We start from the raw sequence: 19,535 nt of genomic DNA on the forward strand, positions 1-19,535 counted from the left end.
CTTCCCTTCCCTTCCCTTCCCTTCCCTTCCCTTCCCTTCCCTTCCCTTCCCCTTTTCCACATGTGTATTTCTTACACTTTCACCATTTAAATTCACATTTTTGGATTGGACTAACCCACTGGGAGCTCCATGTGAGCTGGGTTAGAGGGACTGCAAAAGCAGGCAGTGTGGAAATGGGAATGGCCCCAGCATTTCTCCTTCTCCTTAGACCTTCTCCTAGATAAACAGGAGGAATTGAATCTGAGTCATCTGCAGTGTGGCTGGAGCAAGCCCTTGTACTTGCTTCTTCCCCTGTGTGGCTCCTGCAGTGGTGTAACACAGCTTCATGAGATAAAGTGAACAGGGGAGCTGCTCTGCTCTCGGAAATTAAAACCCCTGAGTCCAGATGTGTTTTCATCACCTTTCTGTCTGTGTGGCCCTCCCAGGTGGGCACTGGTGTGACTGGAGAGGTGCAGAAGGGGCTGTTTGCAGCAGCAGTGCTCAGCAGACCTGAGGCTGACTCTGGTCTCCCCTCCTTTTTTTGATTTGCTTGGATTGCTCAAACCCACTTTGCTTGTGGTTATTGTGCCTTTCCCTTTCCTAATGTACAGCAGGGAGGAGAGTTTGCTGTCCTGTTACCCTTTCTAGGGGTCAGGAAGGAAATTTTGGTTTTGTACCAAATACACAAGAGGTTTGAGAGTTTATTTTTCTCCTCCCACAGCTTCAGGGTGACACACTGGAATTGATGGCAGCAGATTCCCAGGGAACAGCAGTAGGATCAGCTTCTTGCTGCTTATGGCTAGTGGAGACTGGAAGTGCCTGCTACAGGTGGTAAAGGGAATTCAGGTTTATTGCTGGTACACCTGGTGCTTGTAAGTTGAGGGCAACTGGTGTTTGTGCTTATTTCTGTGTTCTGATGTCTCTCACCGGGCCTACCTCTGCTCCCTGGTTCTTCCCACCTTGTCAGGGAAGGGAATGAGATCCACATGGGCTGGGGAGTGCCCACTGCCATACTTGGAGTCCTTCTAACTTTCCCTGGAGCCAGTTAGGTGAGTCCTTGGGGGAGCAAGGAAGGGATAATGAGAAAGGGAGAGCTATTAGTTGACTGATAAATTGCAACTTGCTTTTTAATGTCTTTTGGTGTTTATTGTGCACTTAACTGCTGCCAAGCATGCAGGCTCCATATCCCTCAAGGAGCCAGGAAAGGTGTTCCATGGGGGCTGGAGGGTGCGGAGGAGCCAGGAAAGGTGTTCCATGGGGACTGGAGGGTGCAAAGAGCCAGGAAAGGTGTTCCATGGGGATTGGAGGGTGCAAAGAGCCAGGAAAGGTGTTCCATGGGGACTGGAGGGTGCAAAGAGCCAGGAAAGGTGTTCCATGGGGACTGGAGGGTGCAAAGAGCCAGGAAAGGTGTTCCATGGGGACTGGAGGGTGCAAAGAGCCAGGAAAGGTGTTCCATGGGGACTGGAGGGTGCAAAGAGCCAGGAAAGGTGTTCCATGGGGATTGGAGGGTGCAAAGAGCCAGGAAAGGTGTTCCATGGGGATTGGAGGGTGCAAAGCCGTCCCCTGCTCCGCCTGGCAGTGGGCAGGTGTGGTGCACTTGGGGCAAGTCAAGACACAATCCTTTTGAGTAGCTTAAAAAAATATCCCACTTGGTTTGACATAAACAGTTTCTTTATGTTAGGAAATCCTGGTGCAGTATCACATAAACTCCCACGACAAAGCAGACAGGTGAAGACACCTTAGAGGTGTTCCACCCTCCACACTGAGCCCGGCCTTGTGGAGGATGTGCCTGTGCTTCCCAGTGGGAATTATCCTGAAAATAGTATTTGTGGAGTTTGAGAAGTTAGAATACTTCCTTAAAAGGATTAACAGTGACTGCAGTATGATTTAGGAATATAAGGGGACAATGATAGAATTCCTGGGGTTTTTATTTTGCTTCACACAGTGGTTGCAGCACCGAGTGACTCAGGTGCCATCACACACAATGTGTTGCTTTGCTTACACAGCTTTGTCTTAATGTAACAGAAAATTAAGAAAAATTGGAAAAGTACAATGTGATGATAAGATGAGCTCTTGTTTGAAGAAGTGAAGCAGCACTCAGGATTCTGGATTTCTTGCTGTGATCAGGGGCTTTTTGTGGTTGTGTTTGTTTTTCCTCTCTTCAGAAAAGACCAATATTGAAATACTGCATAACTGACAAATTACTGTTCTAGCTTCTAGTCCATATAATATCAGGCAGAAATTTGCTTCTTTTTGGTTTCCTGGATTATTTTCCTCCAATTCCTTTAGTCTTGAAAGTTCTCTAATTAAAGCATTTATTGAAGCTAGTCATATCATTAAAATTATATACTTCTTAAGTGTCCTTTTAAAATCATTTTTAAGTCTCTGTGTGTGCCAGAGAATTAGCAAGCATGGTATGAATGAAGAGTGTGTATCTGACCCAGCAGTTTTTCAGCAGAGAGACATGTGTGCTGCTTCCTGATGGAATGCTTCCTGAACATCTGCTCTTCCAGGCTCTGTTGTTTGGATGATCTCCTCTTTCCTCTTGTCTTTGTGGCAGAGAGGGGTATTGCTCCTGCAGGTAGCAGTAAGAAAGCATTAACTGTCTTTAGAACACTTTATTTGGGCTTGTTTTCATTCCATTCTGGCTTTCTGTCTCCTGTTTTCCCTAATGGAGATAAACTGAAATTACAGAGGCCAAGCTGACTGTGCATTTCAGAGAACTGGAACAACACAGTATTCATCACTGTAGGGAACTGATAGCCACTACCCAGGGAAGTTTGATAATATCAGTGTAATTAATATCCTTATGCTGAAGCAAAGCTATCTTGAATTTACTTTTCAGCCAGTATTTATTTCCGGTTTTGCCTGGAGTCAATAAATCATGTAATGAAGAGTTTCAGGGTTTGAAAGGAATAATTTTCTGCTTAAATGATTCTCCTGAAGTGATGTTTATTTGTTGCTGAAGTTAATTGAATGCTGGAGGTGGATTTCTAAAGCTGCAGACTGCGTGTCCCAGGATATATTCTCTCTCCTGTGTTGTGTAGCACATCTGTGAACAGCAGTTCTTTTGAGGCAGAAGAATTACCCTGTGCAGGGTCACCAGACTTCATGCATGAAGAAATTGTTTCATGTAATCATCCTTCTGTCTCTACAGGTCACCCTAAAACACTGCTTTGCAGTTCATCTTGCAGGTTACTTTTTATCAGGATTTGCATGTTGTTTGGTTTTTGTGCCTTACAGGATGTGACTGTTCTTGTGGAGATAACTGCAGCTTTCCATTGCTTCACCTTGTGTTGTGTTTAAACCTTACACAAGACTTGCTGTACATTTGGCTATTGAGAAACTGTATTTCCAAGTTTTAATTTAAAATTGCACTGAGTCTCACATTAGACACGATTATGTCCAAGTCTTAAACCATTTTGGTTCAAACCAATTTGGTTTCTGCTCCATTTAAAACAGAAACCTTTCTGTGCAGTAAAACATGTTTGTGTATTCCATAAATTCCTTTGATACAGTGGGGTGGCTGTTGTGCTGTGGGAAGTCCACAGAGGAACAAGAAAGTACAAGGTTACTTCAACTCAGATTTTAGTTGAGGCTTGTATTTGTAAATAATACACTCCTTAGAGGATGTGCTGCCTGTTCTGCTTAGAAGGCTAAATGTTGAAATGATGGAATTGCACATTTCTTTTCATGTATTTGGTACTAATGCTCAGTGTTTCATTTCCTCAGTGCACTGGTTATTGCTGCAGTATTTGATCGTGATGTTAATTGCAGAAGAGCTGCTTCTGTAAGTTACCACATTCCACCTTCCATGCCTCTGTTATTTTTTTGTTTGTTTCATTTAATAATTTCTAAACTTGACTATGTAGAATTGCATTAAAGAAGCAAAATATTATGTTGGGAGCAAAAAAGTTTCTTTAAATCCTTAGCAGTATTGTGTGAATTTAGATGTTAAATTATATAATCCACAGATGCACATCGTGGTTTATGGCCAGTTAACAGTCTGCTGTATTGTTGTCATGATGATCAAGATAAAGTATCAAAGAAAGAATTATATAGGATTTTTTAATCACAAGACAAAAGTCCCAGACAAAAGGGTCTTACATAATGCACAGATATTAGCTCTTTTGCAAGTCTCCAAGCTGAGGAGTTTTGTGGGGTTACATTTAAATCGTGCTAAGTTCAAAATTTCTAGAATTATCTCTCTCCTTCAAACATATTTTTAATTGTTCTAAAAACTCTTTCCATAGGACTGAGAATTTTTTAAAGAGTGAAAATCCATTAGTCAGATACTGCTAGGCAGTGAATAGAACTGACACCAAAGTATATTCTGTGGAAACTTTTTGCAGAAAACATTTATGCTGTTGAGAGTTGAGTGTTCTTAAGATAAATTATGGAGAATTACATATTTCTATAGTTACAGAATTTGAGAAGGAAGAATGGACATCTTATCTATGAGAATTTAAGTCTGTATGTTGTAGATCTTGAACTTGCTGTCTTTACAATTCATACTTTTTTAATTTTTATCTTCTAACAGAGAAACCAAATTACACAGATGTAAAAACCTTATAACTGTATGAACTCAAACCAGGAGCACAGAGGGTCTGCCAAAGAACCAAATGTATCTGTTCCTAACAATAAATGTCACTGTGAATGTGTTAAACAAAAACCCCCCAAACAAAAAAAGCAAACCAACAAAAAAAAACAATAAAAAACCCCCAAACCAACAAAAACAACACTCTTTGCAATATGCACATTACCAGATCTGACTTTTTTGACTGAAATTTTGAAAGCTGATGTGTTTAAACCATCAGGAGGGTTTCTCAGGGATACCTGGATAGCATCCTTACTTTTTGTAGCCACACCTCTGCTGGTTTTGAAGCTGCTGAATGAAGCTGCAGCTTAATTGCTGGGAAGTGAGTCAGTGCTTGAGCAACCCCAGCACAGCTCCTGGGTCTGAAGGTGCTCAGACCAGAGCAAGCCAAGGTGCTGCAGGTTGCTGAGCAGTGCTAGAACTCTTCCCATACTGTACAACTGATGAATATCAGCAATGCTGCTTCCCCCAGGCTTCAACTCCTTCATTTTAGAAACTGTAGAATTTACCATTCTTGGATAATTTAAGACTCTTTATTCAGATCAGTTCCTCAGAGGAATTTGTCTTCCTGAGAGCTGCACAAAACATTAGGGAGCATAGGTTGTGAAAAGTGAATTATTTGTGTGATCCCTAGGAACTGTCCTTGGAATCAGGGTTTATATGGACACCAAGGAGAAATCTTTATAACTCAATTGCCACTGCAGGTGTGCTGCTTACCTTTGGTGGCTTGGTTTAATTGTCCTGTGTGATCATCAGTGTGTTTCTACACTTAAATTGGTAGTTTGACCCTGAGCTGTGTCCTAAACCAGCCAGACTAAAGCTGAGAGCTTAGTGCAGCCTGAGTATTTGTATTTCTAATTAAAACACCCAGCACATTTTTCCTCATTTTCCTTTTCTGCTGTAGTCCAGGCTCCTGAGCTGTCTGCAAGTCAGCTACCTCCAGTCTCATTAATTTTATCACTTGTACTTTCTAATTTGGAGCTGGTCAAAATTTGGAATAGCTGTTTGATGGACATTTATGGAATTACTAAAGCCTTTTCTCTTATTTTAGAAAGGCAAAGAAATATTTTCTGTTTACCAGCTGTTATTACAATTTTGAAGAAAAATACCTGGGAGTGCTAAATATTTCCAATCATTACTACAGTTAAACACATATTTAAATAAACAACAGGTTTTACTAGATTTTCCATCTCTTACAATATGCAATATATTATAATGCAGAGCACCAATAAAATAAAATGGTGAATAGAGACATTTTGAACCCTGAGGTTAGAGAGAATAGAACAAGACTCTGCTTTTGAAGCTCCACAAGCATTCTGGGCTGGCTTGTGCAACTCTTTCATGAGTAATCAGTATAAGGAATAATCAGATGAATAAGTGATGTTGAATTGGACTCTATTCAGCTCTGACATCTCAAAGAGAGGCTTTTCCCCCCTCTCTTGTTTCACTGATAGTATTTAAACTAAATATTTTTATGGAATGTTGTGTTATTTTTTTCAGTTTCTGTGGGAATGAGGAGTGTTCAGGTTGCCAGACTAGTTGGTCACCTTGGTTCTGATCTCCTGGAATCTTTAAATTAGTATCTTTTTATCCAGTTTTTCCATCTCCAGAAGGGGATTGTATAAAAACTGAAAAATTACTCTCACAAAACACTTGAAGTGCTTGGCATCTCTTAGGAATTTGGCATCTTTTAGGAATTTTAGGGCTTTACAGATTTTGTATCATTTAGGCACTTGTCTGAGCAGCACATTTTTAAATGACATTGTAATGCAGTGGTTAAACTGTGAAATCCCTTGGATATGATAGAGAATGTCATCGTCAGTGAAATGTTCCTGTGCTGACTAAAAAAGGGTCTCAGTAACATAAAATATAGAATCATCTAAGTGGGAAAAGACCTTTAAGATCATCAAGTCCAACTGTTAGCCCAGCATTGCCAAGTCTACCACTAACCCCATTGGAGTGGGATTCTGGACACACCAGAGTTACCAGAAAATCCATTCTGCATCCCAAACATACCTTTTTTTATGGAATGGGCTAAAAGATTATCACCCAGTTGCTTTCTTTTCACCAAGGGGGAGCTCAGAGCTGCACAACTGGCTACAGGTTAATGAGATCTGATTGATCTCCAGAGGGTGCATAGCATAAAATACAGCCTATGCCCACAGGAATGCATTGAGGGTAGCATAAAACAGGACCTAAAGCTGGAAGTAGGAAGAGATGAATGCTGCAATGACAGGCACCGCTGTCCTGGCTTGGGAGCAGAGGAGATGAGGAGGAGAGGAGGGCAAAAGGCCCATGGCAGCAGCAGGGCTGCAGCATCCAGCCAGGAGCAGCCCCAGGGCAGCGCTGCATCCCCGGCTGCTGCCCCATCCCGGCTGGATGTGCTGCCCGGGGGCACTGCTGCCAGGGCTGGACTCCATCCCAGCCCTGAGTTGCAAACAGCAGCTTCACCTGCCTGGGCAGGTCTGCAGGGGCTGCAGGCAGGAGCCTGAACAGGCAGCAGCAGCTCGGGAGCGCTCCGGGAGGCTCCGGCTCCATCCCGGCTGGCGTCAGCCCTCGCTCCACCTGCAGAGTGTGATCCTCGGGAGCCAGCTCAACCTGTTGTTGTCACAGGTGGATTACCACAGGGCTGCTGCGCTTGTGGAGGAAATACAGAAACTCTGGCTGCCCAAATTCTTGTGGCATTTCAGTAAACATTAGGAGCTTTCCCCCTGTCCATTAAATATCAGTTAACAAGCGTTGTCCATCGGTGGAAAGCTGTGTGTGCAGGGAGTTCCATGGAGAAGTGTCCAGATAATGATGATCTCTCCTCTCTTAAGAGTTAAAATTCACAGAAGCTTTTAATAGTGATTAGGATTTTATGGCCTTTAAAGGGATACAAATAATGGACTTTCTTTCAAGAGAGAAAATTCAAGTAGGGAATTAAGTAGGTTTTCTTCTGGATGCCATACAAGTAGACAGGTTAACTTTATGGTTGTTGTCATTGTATTTTTGCAAGATTTTGAGTTTATTTAGTGCAAAATACAAAATATATACATGAGTTTCGTCCTCAAATTTCACAAGCCCAATGTTTCAGCGTCCTTTCAGACACAAACCCTACAGATCAGTATTGCAGTCTCAATGGTCGCTGCCTGAAGTTTTCACTGACAAAAAATTAAACTTTGCCCACTCTTAGCAAAGGATGTTGAAGTCAGACAAGAATGAGTTGCCTCAGTTGCTGTTGTCTACAGGCATTGACTTTCCATCCCAGGGCCAAGCCTCGTGTCACTACTCCCAGGCCCTTGTGTGGGTGTGAGGAGTTTAATAAACCTGCATTCTCAAACTGCTGCCGTGCAACGTTCGGCTCCAGGAGCAGCACAACGTGGGGATGCACAAACAGAAAAGCCCCACGGGCTTGTTCTACTGACAAAGTTTACTTTATTTAAAACAGAAAAGCCATGGGTCATTTATATTGTTGTGTGTTTTGAATTCATCATCTGGTGTTTATCAAAAAGCAAACCTGACTCGTTTTGGTGTGTTTGTTCTCTGTTCCTCAGGCTGCCTTCCAGGAGAATGTTGGGAGACAGGTATGGTGACTTCCCTGCATCTTCATTCATTTGTGCCTTGGAGGTTACTGGAAGCGTGGAGTGCCTAAAATCAAAATTAGACACTGTGGCTTTGGAAAAATTGAGTGAAAGAATGTCACAAAATAATGGTTTTCATTATGAGCAGCTAGTTCTTGTAGAATATTTTTCTGAGGTGTGAATTTTATTTTAGTATTCCAGTTTGGGAAGAAAATGAGCTTACTGGTAATTTTCAGTCCTCCAGAAAAGCAAAACCAGCATTTGATCTGGTTATTATACACCCTGGAAAGTACAGTGCTTTTAAAGCAGGAAAAGTGCAGGTTTTTGGTTCTTTTTTTTTGTTTCATTGATTTTCTAGTTTTCAGTAGAAGCAGAACAGCTGAAGTGGGCTGTGCAATCATTGCTGTGGTTGGTAGTTCCACAGTAAACAAAGCTCAAGAGTCTTCAACTCAGTTTTTGGGCTTGTCTCTTATACCATCTAGATATTTTGAGAAATCTGCTGCTTTTGGAGGTACCAAAGTCCTTTGATAAAAAGTATTGTAATGGGTTCCTATGTAACTTAGCAACATTTAAATAGTTAAAATCCTAAAGACAACTTTGATTTTCAAACTTGGAGGAGAAGCAAATAGGGTAAAGCCTTGGATTTACTGGTTTCTCACCAGGAATTAATAAAGCTGAATATACAACTAGGAGAGAGAAAGTGTGGGGAGGAATGGTTCAGTCAGTGTATTCCTGTGAACAGAGTAGGACATGTGAGCATGATTAAAGTGATTTTATTATCAATATGCTGCCCTTTAAAGGATCTTTGTTAAAATGCTGTCACCTGACAGCATTCCTGAAAATCTCTCTGTTAATATAATTCCTTTAGAACTCTGGCTGTTAAACCATCTGTTCATGTTCAGTGTGTATTTGTAGTCAGAAGTAAGTTAATAGCAGAGAAAGGGTGCAAGAAGAGGAGAGTGGGGATTTTTGGTGACCTGCCCCGGCTGTGTCTGTGATAAACAGAAGCCAAGGTGACTCTTCCTGGCTCTGCAGCTCCTGCCCTGGAGAGCTTGGGCACCACACAGCAGCCCAGCCTGATCCCACTGAACGAGTAAATAACACCTTAGCCTGACTTAGCTCCAGGGGAGAGAGGGCTCCTGGGTGCTGCAGGTTTAGAAGTGCTTCATGTAGCAAAAATTCTGTGGGTTTTTTTTTTTTTTATATTTATTAATCAGAGGAGTACAGCCCATGTTAGTTTACAGCCAGGAAGGATCCTTACAGCCTCTGCTTTGACCCACAACTCAAATGTGTCATCACATAATGATGATTTCAGCCTCTGTGTTGGCACATCAGCAGTGAAACAGTGAGTTTTCATGGCATGGAGGAGCTGTCAGGCTCCAGCTGCTTCCTGCAGAAGGTCAGAAGTTTTACTTGCTGAACCATTCCTTGGTGCCTAGGAAAATGGGTTACTTAATGAGTAGATCCACCCTCTGGAGTTCACACTGTGTTGAAAGAGACACCCTTTCTCTGGATTGGAAGGAGCTAAAACATATTCTCCACCTCAGGTAATAATGCTGATACTAAATAGGTGGAGAAGAAGGTTGCCCTCGCTTGTTCCTTGGTTCCTGCTTCCTTCAGCTTTGTAATTCCACATGTCCCAAATCCAGAGCTTGCTGGTGGCCACAGAAGAATGTAAGAATGCCACTTAGACTGTAAATGGAAGCTGTGAAAGATCTGCAGAATTTTTTTTAGCATAAATCATGAGAAATGCACGTTCTTCTAATAATGCCAACTTCTGTATGGGAGAAGTTTGAAGTGTTCTGAGAGAACAGAAGCTGCTGGCTGTTCCTGTAAAGCCTGACCCTCCCTCTGGCTGTGGCCTGTGTTCCTGAAGTCAGCAGTGATGCTGTCTCACCACAGGCGTGGTGGCACCGTGCCCTTTGTGAGATGGCATCAAACTGGCACACTCACAGCTGGGAAACAAATATCAAGGTCCAGCTGGCAGCTAGAATTCAAATTGTTTGCCTGAGATTTTCTTTATGTAGTGTGCATCTTTATATCTTCCATTGTATGTCTTGCTCTTCGGCCTTACATCATACTGAGGTGTTTCTTACCTTTTTGCCCCTAATCAGGGTTTCATGAGGCTTTTGAAGAGAACATTCATTTTACCTTTGAATTACCAAGACTTGCAGGCTTGGATAAGCCATAAATATTCTGTCTCTCCTTGGTCCAGTCAGATTTCAGGCCTTGATTTTTTGGGAGCACTGGAATTGTCTTGCCAGAGCAAGACCTTGGCAGCAGCTCCCATTGCTTCCAGGATAAACTGCTTCAGTGATTCAGGCTCAGATGGAGAGATACTTCCCACCAGTTTTGCATGGCTGGATCCTAATGTGGAAGGGATGAGTGAGCTGTAAACAAACCTGCATCACATCCCAAACCTGTACTTCCAGGGAGCCTCATTGTTTTAATACTGAGTGTCCCTTTTGGAGGTGAGTGGAGCCAGTGTCAGCTGGCTCTCCTCCATTTGTTCTTCATCGTGGCTCATGGGTGCTGTGCTGCCTCTGCTGATGCTCTGGTAAACCTGCCAGAGCCACTAAAACTCTGAATATCTGAACTGTGTTGCTTGCATACAGAAATACAGATTTCTAAGTGTAAATCTCATACTTAGAAAGGTAATCTGTCTTCTGGAAACAGGCTGGTTTGGGAAGTGATGGCAGAAGTGGGATCCTTCAGTAGGCTTTAGTCTTTCAGGCTTTGTTGGGAACCAGTGTTCATTTTAAAAACAAACCAACCCCATTTTTTAGTTCATTAATGAGTCATGAAATACAAGTGTAAGTAGAAACTCCCATGTGTTCTACATGTGATGTGCCTCTTGGTGCCTAAATCTCGAATTTTATATTTCATTAAACTCACCTTGTGCCTTCACATGAACTGGAAACATGTTTATGTTTATCTAAATCCTTCTAGAGGAATCATCTTTTGGGTATATACACAGTCATGCATTAACCAAATAGATATTTTGGTATGACTGGGAGGTGTGAAGGGAGCAGTTGCATAGGTTACTGCCTGCTGCCATTTGCTTGGGCCTTTTATCATTGACTCACAAGCAGAGTGAGGTATTTTGCTGTTTATATATTCAATATCCTTTATATCTCTAGTACAAGTGATTTTACTATAAATTAAACTGTATTTTTTCAGTGCTTGGGAGAGTAGCAGGAGGTTTGTTTTCAATCATGTTGCCTATTTCGAATGTGTTATATATTTTTAAATAACATTTTGTTTGTAGGGCACTTTTCCCCATGGCATTGACATTCTCACTGCAGCTGATTATTTTGCTGTTGGGAACAGAGTTAACTGTTACTTGACTATAAGGTAAGTTTCCAATCATTTTTCCTAAATGTGAGGGAATCTCTTGTACCTAATGAAATACTTGTCTGATTGCCTCACCTTACTGAACATTGTTTAATGCTGTTTGAAGTGAATCAAAATTGTGTTTTTGTTTTTGCCCCGAACTGATTGTCATGTGTGAGACAGAGTGAAAATGTGGCCGTGATTTCCTGGAGGACAAGGAGGAAGCAGCCAAGAGGTGCCACAAAACTGTCTCAGCTGCTCAAGGCTGGACAAGATGAGGAGGTTTGGAGAGTTGTAGTCAAAGGAGAGGCTGTCACGATAGGCTCTGATGTGGGTGAAAAAATCAAGTCATATCTATTTTAAAAAACCAGTTTGCCCAAGCTGTTGAATTTGTGGTCTGTGCATAGACCTTTAACTCCAGTGCTTGTGTTAGCTCAGTGAAAAGCTGGCCACAGTGTGCATTAATGTTTGAAAAACTGAACTGATCTCTGCAGTACAGTCTGCAAAGAGCAGATGGGGAACACCCCAACTGGGGTGGTGTGGTTATAAACCAGGGGCTTGTCCTGGAATACAGGCAGCCCTGGAAACACAGAGGTGCTGAAATCAGGGGAGTTTGGAGCCAAACTGGATGGCCAGAAGGAACAGAATATTGCATTTCCTCATGAGGAAATGAGGGAGAGCAAGGGCTGAGTTGTTTCAGACAGTCTGGCCTCCAGTCCAGCCTGTGTCAGAGGCAGGGTGGGGAGAGCAGCACAGCAGCACAGAGGGTGATTCAGCCCCGGTGGAGACAGGGCAGAAATTGCCCCGTGGAGCTGCTCAGCAGAGAGAGAGCCTTGGGCAGGTGATGTCCTTGGGGAGCAGAAACAGCAGACAGGTACACGATGCTTCATGCTCCACTGCCAACTTCCAGACTTCCAGCGGGAGGTTTTGAAGATAATTCATACTGGAACCCTCTGTCTTCACCTCCACTATTTCTTCATTGATCTCTCCACCTCTGTATTGTCCTTTTTGTACAGAATCATTTCAGTCTGTTCACAGCTTCACCTTTTACCGACTGGCAGCCCTTCTGGGGTCCCCACCCTCCTCCCACAGCCTTCCCTGAGCTCCCGCCTACGGGAGATGGGGAAATGCAGGAGCTCTCCAGATCCATGTGCATGGCATCCATGTGATTTCTGGAACTCCAGGTTTTTGTGCTTACAGAAGATTGAAAACAATCAAAAGTGACAAAGCAGGTTTTATTTTTTCTCTCCTGTAATTCTGGCTTGCAGACTGATTATGATTTTCTGACTTTTCAAGAGCTGAATTGATAATTTAAATTTTATTTGATTTACTACCTTCACTGTGATTTCCAGAGGTTTTGTATGAGTGCCACTTACATAAGTGAAAATATTTTTACTGTTGATTTCTTTCTGTAAATTGCTCAGCAGGAGGAATAAATTTGTAAATCTTTTTATAAATAGCCTTATGCACTTAGAAGCTTGATTTTCTGAAACCAGTTCAGTGCCATTAATCAGACTGTTTTTTTTTTGTAAATTATTTGCCATCTCATTCATTCTATTACTTTCAAACACTGCTCTTCAAGCAGACTGTCATTATTCAGGTCAATATTTAAGTTACTTGGCTATTTCCTTATTTTTCCCTAAGTAACATGAAAGACAAAAGCACCCAGGTATATGTTTGGCTACTCAGAAAACATGTACCACGATAATGTTGAGTAATAAAAGCTAAAAAAAAAGTGTCAATTTCTGCAGCTGAATTTGGTTCATAAATGATGATACTGTTCCAGTAAAGGGACAATTTCATGTATATTTTCAAATATTTGTGTGTGTATATAAATAATTGCTTAGAGCCTTTCAAATCTAAATATTTTAATTCAGGCTTTTCACCCTGGGTGCCCTTTTTTTGCTGATGGTATTTGGAGAATTCAGCTCAAATACACATTTCTGAGGATGGAAGGCCAAGGAAACCTACTTTATATGAACTGGCAGTACAGAGATTATGTGATTCCAGGAGTTCTGAGCTTGGTACAAGCAGAGTTAAGGAAAAAGCTTCTTAACCTGAGTGGGGTACAAAATTCTAACCAGCAGCATCATCAGGAAGGACAGATTTGTATGCAAGCATTCTTGCATTACATTCTCAGTAGGACACACAAGATGAGGACTGTAGTTAAAGATAGTTATAAACTAAAACTAAAAGTGGGATTTAGCTACACCTGTGACCCAAGAGATTGATTTTTAGCTGGGCAAGGAAGAATTGAAATGACTGGCTTTCATTTTTCCTCTCACATGCAATGCCATATACTGTGAGCTGTGCAAAACTTTACTTAATATAAAAAATAAAATTCAGAGGGAAAACCTCTTCAAAACTATTTCTCTATACCCATTTGAACTTTGTTTTTTTAAAAAAGCCCCTAATTTAACACATTCATAAAGCACTAATTTCCTGAATTCCAAACTCAAGCTGCTCCTGCTCCTCCTCCCAGTCCTAAAACTGGAACTCAAAAAGCAACTACAAAGAGAGGAGAGCTCAAACATGGCAGGGGAAATGTGTGTGTTATTGTGTGTTCCTGCAGAACAGGGAGAGGACCTAGAGATAGGAATTTTATCCTTTCTCTGCTGACATCAACAACAATTTGAACTAACTGTAAAATCCTTCTCCAGGGCGCAGTACAGGGTGCTTCTGTGTCCAGGGTTGGCTCAAGTAACTCAGGTCTGGGCTGCATTTAAGGATTCCCTCTCTGATGAATTCCATAGATATCTGGATGGGAACATGTGGCAGTATTTGGCTTTTCTCTTTCTTTGCTTCTAATTGCACACAGGTTTATTAATGGAACACCATTATAGCTGCAAAGTTAATACTCAAAAGATATGAAAAGGTGAATTTAAGGTAATCCATGAGTCCCTTTGTGCCCTTCTGACACAAACACTTCCTGCTGATGGTTTGGCTTCCCAAGGTGATTTAACACTCATCAGATGTACTGAAAAAACATTTCACTTTACTTGTGTTGACCTTGGCTTTTGATAGTTGATGCTTCTGAAGATTGGAAGTGTGGCTGGGTTGGGTAATGCAGGCTCCTTGGGTGATTAGTGCTGGTGTTCCAGCTCTCACCTGAGCTCTGCAGCCTTCACAGCTTTTGTCACAATCAACTTTCTGCATATGCTGGATTTTTAAAAGGACAAATTGAAAATCACTTTTCCATTTTGGACCATGGTATTCATGAAGATGTAACACATTTCTGTAACTTATTTTTCCTCTGTCTTGTAGTTGATATCAGTGATATGTTTCTCCAGTCTGAAATAATTATTCAAGTTCCTATACAGATCTGGATTTTCTGGAATGTAACAATGGGATTGGATGTCAAGCTTGTTGTACATAGAGCAGATTTTAGAAGCAATCTGAAAGTTTTACAGAAGTGATTTTAAGTTTTTTCAATAACTCAGAATATTTCCCATCCTGTCATTCTGCTGCATCTCATTTAAGTAATTTTTTGGTTGGTTTAAACCCAGAGGATTTAAACCTTTGGAATAGGTGGTGCTGAAATGCACACAGATACTGGTTCTGTACTCTGTCTCTGGACCAGATTTCTAACCTATATCTGGGATTTTTTTCTTTTTCAGTGTGTATATTGCTGGCTTTCCTGAGTATACACAGCCAATGATTGATCATTTGGTTAACATGAAGATTAACCATTGGGATAGGTAAGTTCATAAAATCTAATTATTAATATCCAGGAATTGACTGTTCTGCACATTGAGCTTTTGTAGATTATTTTTGTAAGTTTTTCTCACACCTGGGTTTGCAGTAGCATTTGACTGAAGGAAACTGGGCAAGTAGTAGGTGATATCATCTGTACCTCCCAAGCAGATTGTCACTTCAACAGGTTTATGAATTTTGTCTTTTGGCCATGACCTCAATCTGTTAATAGATTAATAAAACCCATTTATATGGTGTATATAGTGTATGTGAGGGCCAAACACTGTCACCATACAATTATCCTAATTAAAGCAGATTTCATGCATAGAGATGGTGCTTACTCACATTCAGTGTTCATGAAGATTGAAATGTGTACATATCACACAAGGGAGATTCTATCAGTGCTGATCATAGTTTGCATCATGAGAAATAATCACAGTTTACTGCACTGTCCCTGCCAGAGCACAGAAGGAGCCCTCAGGTTCCACCAGCCCCACTGGTGTTTTTCCTTGTCTCTTTGAGCTCTTTTCACTTCACTGAAAGCTGGCTGCATGGGTCTCTTTGGTTTTGCTGACTTTTTTACAGGGGGGAAGCACAGGGTGGACAGAGAGCACTGTAATTTTGAATATTTGCCTAGGTTTTGGTTGGGGGAAGGAGTCCCTTCCTCACATTATCTTTTTAACACATTGCTTCTACTGAATTGCTAACCCTCAGAAATGCTTTCTTATACCTGCAGTGTTATTCGAGAACTTTCAACCAAAGCTCTGCATAACATCACTCCCCAGGCCCCTGAGTACATGGCAAATGTGGGTAGGTATCAGCTGAGCTCTGCTCAGCCAGGCTGAGCTTAGGCAGGACAGACCTACAAAGATTTAATAAGTCCACTTAATAAAAATTGAGATTTCTCCTTGCCACTTAATAGTGGCATAGTGACCCTGATGGATTTACCTGTTTACAGGTTTTATGCAGAAATTATAAATTACTGTCAGGTTGGTTTTTATCTGGGGGGTGGGTCTTGGAAACCTGGCTGCACTGGGCTCAGCTGCTGCTGAGGTGAATAAATGGGTGTGGGGACAACTCCAGCAGCTGCCCCTCAAATGCCCAGCTCTTTGCTCAGAAGGCTTTGATGGTGTAAGGGGGGGGATCTGTTTTGTCTTGTCCAGCCTGACATCTGCAGAATTCCTTTCTGACTGTGTGTGTCATTTGATGTTTCTTAGCACGAGCCCAGGGTCCTTTGCTGAGCTCATTGCAGATGTTGAGGCTGCACTGGCAGATTTTTCACGTGGCTGAAGGCAGTGCCCCGAGAATCTGCAGTGCCAGACCTTGCCTGGGCTCCTGTTGTGGTCCAGGACAGTGGCACTTAACATGGAAATAAAATTCCATGGCAGTACAAGCCCCACTGCCCTGACTGCTCAGCCAGCTCAGTGCCCAATAGAAATGTTATTTTGGGAGTATAGAATAGCTCAGTGTGGTTTGCCAGAATTTACTTCATTAAATCTTGTTTTTCATAACATTGCCAGGATACTTGACTTTACAGAAATGCTTTTCCAGTGTTATTTCTAGACAGGCAAAATTACATTTAGAACTGGGATCTGTCGCTATGCTTTGTTTAAAAAAAAACAATTATTTAATCTCTTTCAGTTTTGCCAAGACTTCTGCCTTTATCAGTGGGCTCAGATCTGCACACACGCCATGGGGCAATCCTTGCCTGTGCTGAGATCACCCATGCTCTGTGTAAACTGGCACAAGAGAATAATAGGTATTAATGCAAGATTATCTAGACTATAAATTTTCCTTTCATGTCTGGTCTATTAAAAGCTTCCTGAGTATAATTATGGAAATCTTCATCTCACTGAACTGCGTTTGCATTGAATTTTTGTTTGTTTTTATGAGTGATGCTGAGCCTTCACGTTTTATTCAGTGATTTAAGACTTCACTCCTAAATTCATAATGAGGAAAGAGAGATCATTTGCTGCCTTTCTTGGAGAATTGAATGTGTTCAGTTAAATGCAGATTAATTCCTCTTTCCCTGTAAGTGTGCTGCCTTCCTGGGTAGGGACAGTCTTTTGTCTTTAGAGTTGGAGAAATACCTTCTCAGTATTGGAGAAAAACCTCTTCAAGCAGCTCATTGATTTAGACTGATTTAATGCTGATGAATGCAGGTCCAGGTATATATACACTTCTATATTTCCACAGAAATTTGCCAGTAGTGTCCTCATTTTTAGTAGTAGGAGGTAATTGACATAGATGGAAAAATCACAGAAATTTTGGAATCTAAAAATACAACTGAGCTGAGAAGGGTTATCAGTGTATTGGCAATTGTAATGTTATTAGGAAGTGACACTGATTTTTTATAAGCCTTTTGGAATAGTTTTCTGTATGATAAGGAAAGAACTTCTGTTATGTTTGCTGAACTATTAAAAAATAAATATTGCATATTTCTGTGGAGCATAATTTGAAAATCAAATGACTGGATTTCTATTTGAAAGTACAGTGATGGTATGGGAAAAAAAATGATTTACAGCATGATGAGGAAATGTGTTTTAAAATTTTTGTATCTTTTACAGATCTGTAATGTACTATTTCAGTGAAAAAACATTGGAGGGACTCAAGCAAATTCACCAAGAGGTCTGTAACCAGAATAAATCTGTTTTTAACCTGGAATGCTTCATGATTTTTAGCAAAGATTTACAATTAAGGCAGCTGTTCTGCAGCTTCCTCAGCCCCGTGCCAAGAGTGAGCCTTGTCACAAGCAGTGGTTTGGGCAGCCCCAGACCCTGTGACAGCTGAGTGTCCTGGACCCTACACTGGGGGCTCTTCTGCCTCTTGCTGAGCCCCCAGCTCTGATGCTGGAAATTGCATTTCTCAAATGCCTCAGGGGGTTGCTTTGACTCCTTTTCCCTCTGTCTTTGCTTTCCCTTTGTCCTCCTGACTGGCCTTGGGATGACTGTGCTCAAGGGACATCTAGTGAGCCCATTCCTCGCCCCTGCATCCATAATTTCCTGTTTATAGACCTCAAAAGTCATATTCTGCATTTCAGTTGATGATTCAACCCATACAGATGCATTGTCTATATGAGTTTTTATCTCTGTAAATTGGGTTTGTATCTCTGCTTATGCTAAATGAAGCCTTGTCCTGCTCAGAGCATTTCCAAACACTTCTGTGGAGATAATTTTCATTTGTCCCTTTTGTTTTCAGTCATCCCATGTTGCTGGATTTTTCTTCCCAGCATGGAACAGACAATACTCCAGCATTCAGGCTCCTGCTGCTCCTGTAGGATCTGGAGGACCTTTAGTGCCAGCTCTGATGTGCTGTCAGGCTTCACCACTCACCCACCAAAGTCCACAAGTGCCTGTTTAATTCTGGGTGCAGCTCAGAGCTGCTGCCACAGGTGGAAAAGCACCTTTGTCCTCCTTTAACTTTCTCATGTTGAAGTGCCTGAAAGCTTGGTCAGCACATCTCTGCTCGTACAGTGGCCTTAAGTTGTTATGATGCAGGTGCATAAACTCTCAATTTTAAATAAAATGTGTTTTCTGGCTTTTAATACTTATAAATGTTATAATCTCTGATTCTTTTTATGATGGCTTGCTGTAACATTAAAAATTAAGTAAGTTTTTCAGTCAAATTTAAGCCTTTAAGTTTTTTTCTGTGCAATCTGTAGCTTCCATTTATTTTCAGTGGTCAGACAATGCAGTCTATCATCATTCTAAAAGAGCCAATGGTGGAAAGCAAATCAGTTTTAAAAAGCCAAACTTTTTAAGAAGCAGAAGCAACTTGAGTTTGGAGTTCAGGAAATGAGTGCTTTATGAATGTGTTAAATTATGGTTTTTTTGAAAACAAAATTCAAATGGGTATAGAGAAGTTGTTTTAAGGAGGTTTTCCCTTTGAATTTTAATTTTTAATTAAGTAAAGTTTTGTACAGCCCACAGTATCTGGCATTGCACATGAGGGGGAAAAATGAAAACACTTGCATCAAATAAACTCAATTAATATTAATATGTATTGCTTTCTTTTCCCCCCCAGCTTTGCAGTCGTCAGTTGTACAGGTAAGAAAAATGTGATGTAAACCCATCATTTTTCATCTTGGGAAATGTCAGTTGAAAGGGATGAAACCAGGATCTGGGAAGGGGGGGATTTGTACAATTAGTGACACCCACCCCAGTCCCTCCAGTGCTTTGTCTGCAGAGGATTCATAAGGGGCTGCAGAACTGGCCTTGAACTAATGAGCCCCAAATATTTCCCTTTTCCTTTTCCCTATTCCCCATTCCCCTATTCCCCATTCCCCTATTCCCATTCCCCTATTCCCATTCCCCTATTCCCATTCCCCTATTCCCATTCCCCTATTCCCATTCCCCTATTCCCATTCCCCT

The 19,535-nt window shown here is 41.5% G+C and overlaps 1 protein-coding gene across 1 annotated transcript in view; it reads left to right on the forward strand.

Annotated features, from left to right (window-relative positions):
- TBCD (tubulin folding cofactor D) overlaps positions 1 to 19,535 on the forward strand; it is a 114,801-nt gene that overhangs the window by 53,064 nt on the left and 42,202 nt on the right. The window contains exons 16-23 of the mRNA XM_015645612.3: positions 3,712 to 3,769; positions 8,113 to 8,142; positions 11,408 to 11,493; positions 15,090 to 15,170; positions 15,902 to 15,975; positions 16,807 to 16,924; positions 17,733 to 17,793; positions 19,189 to 19,211. Coding sequence (XP_015501098.1) covers positions 3,712 to 3,769; positions 8,113 to 8,142; positions 11,408 to 11,493; positions 15,090 to 15,170; positions 15,902 to 15,975; positions 16,807 to 16,924; positions 17,733 to 17,793; positions 19,189 to 19,211 — 531 coding nt within the window. The remainder of the gene's footprint in view (positions 1 to 3,711; positions 3,770 to 8,112; positions 8,143 to 11,407; positions 11,494 to 15,089; positions 15,171 to 15,901; positions 15,976 to 16,806; positions 16,925 to 17,732; positions 17,794 to 19,188; positions 19,212 to 19,535) is intronic.

The sequence above is a fragment of the Parus major genome, chromosome 18 (assembly GCF_001522545.3).
Source record: "Parus major isolate Abel chromosome 18, Parus_major1.1, whole genome shotgun sequence".
Classification (NCBI taxonomy): Eukaryota; Metazoa; Chordata; class Aves; order Passeriformes; family Paridae; genus Parus; species Parus major.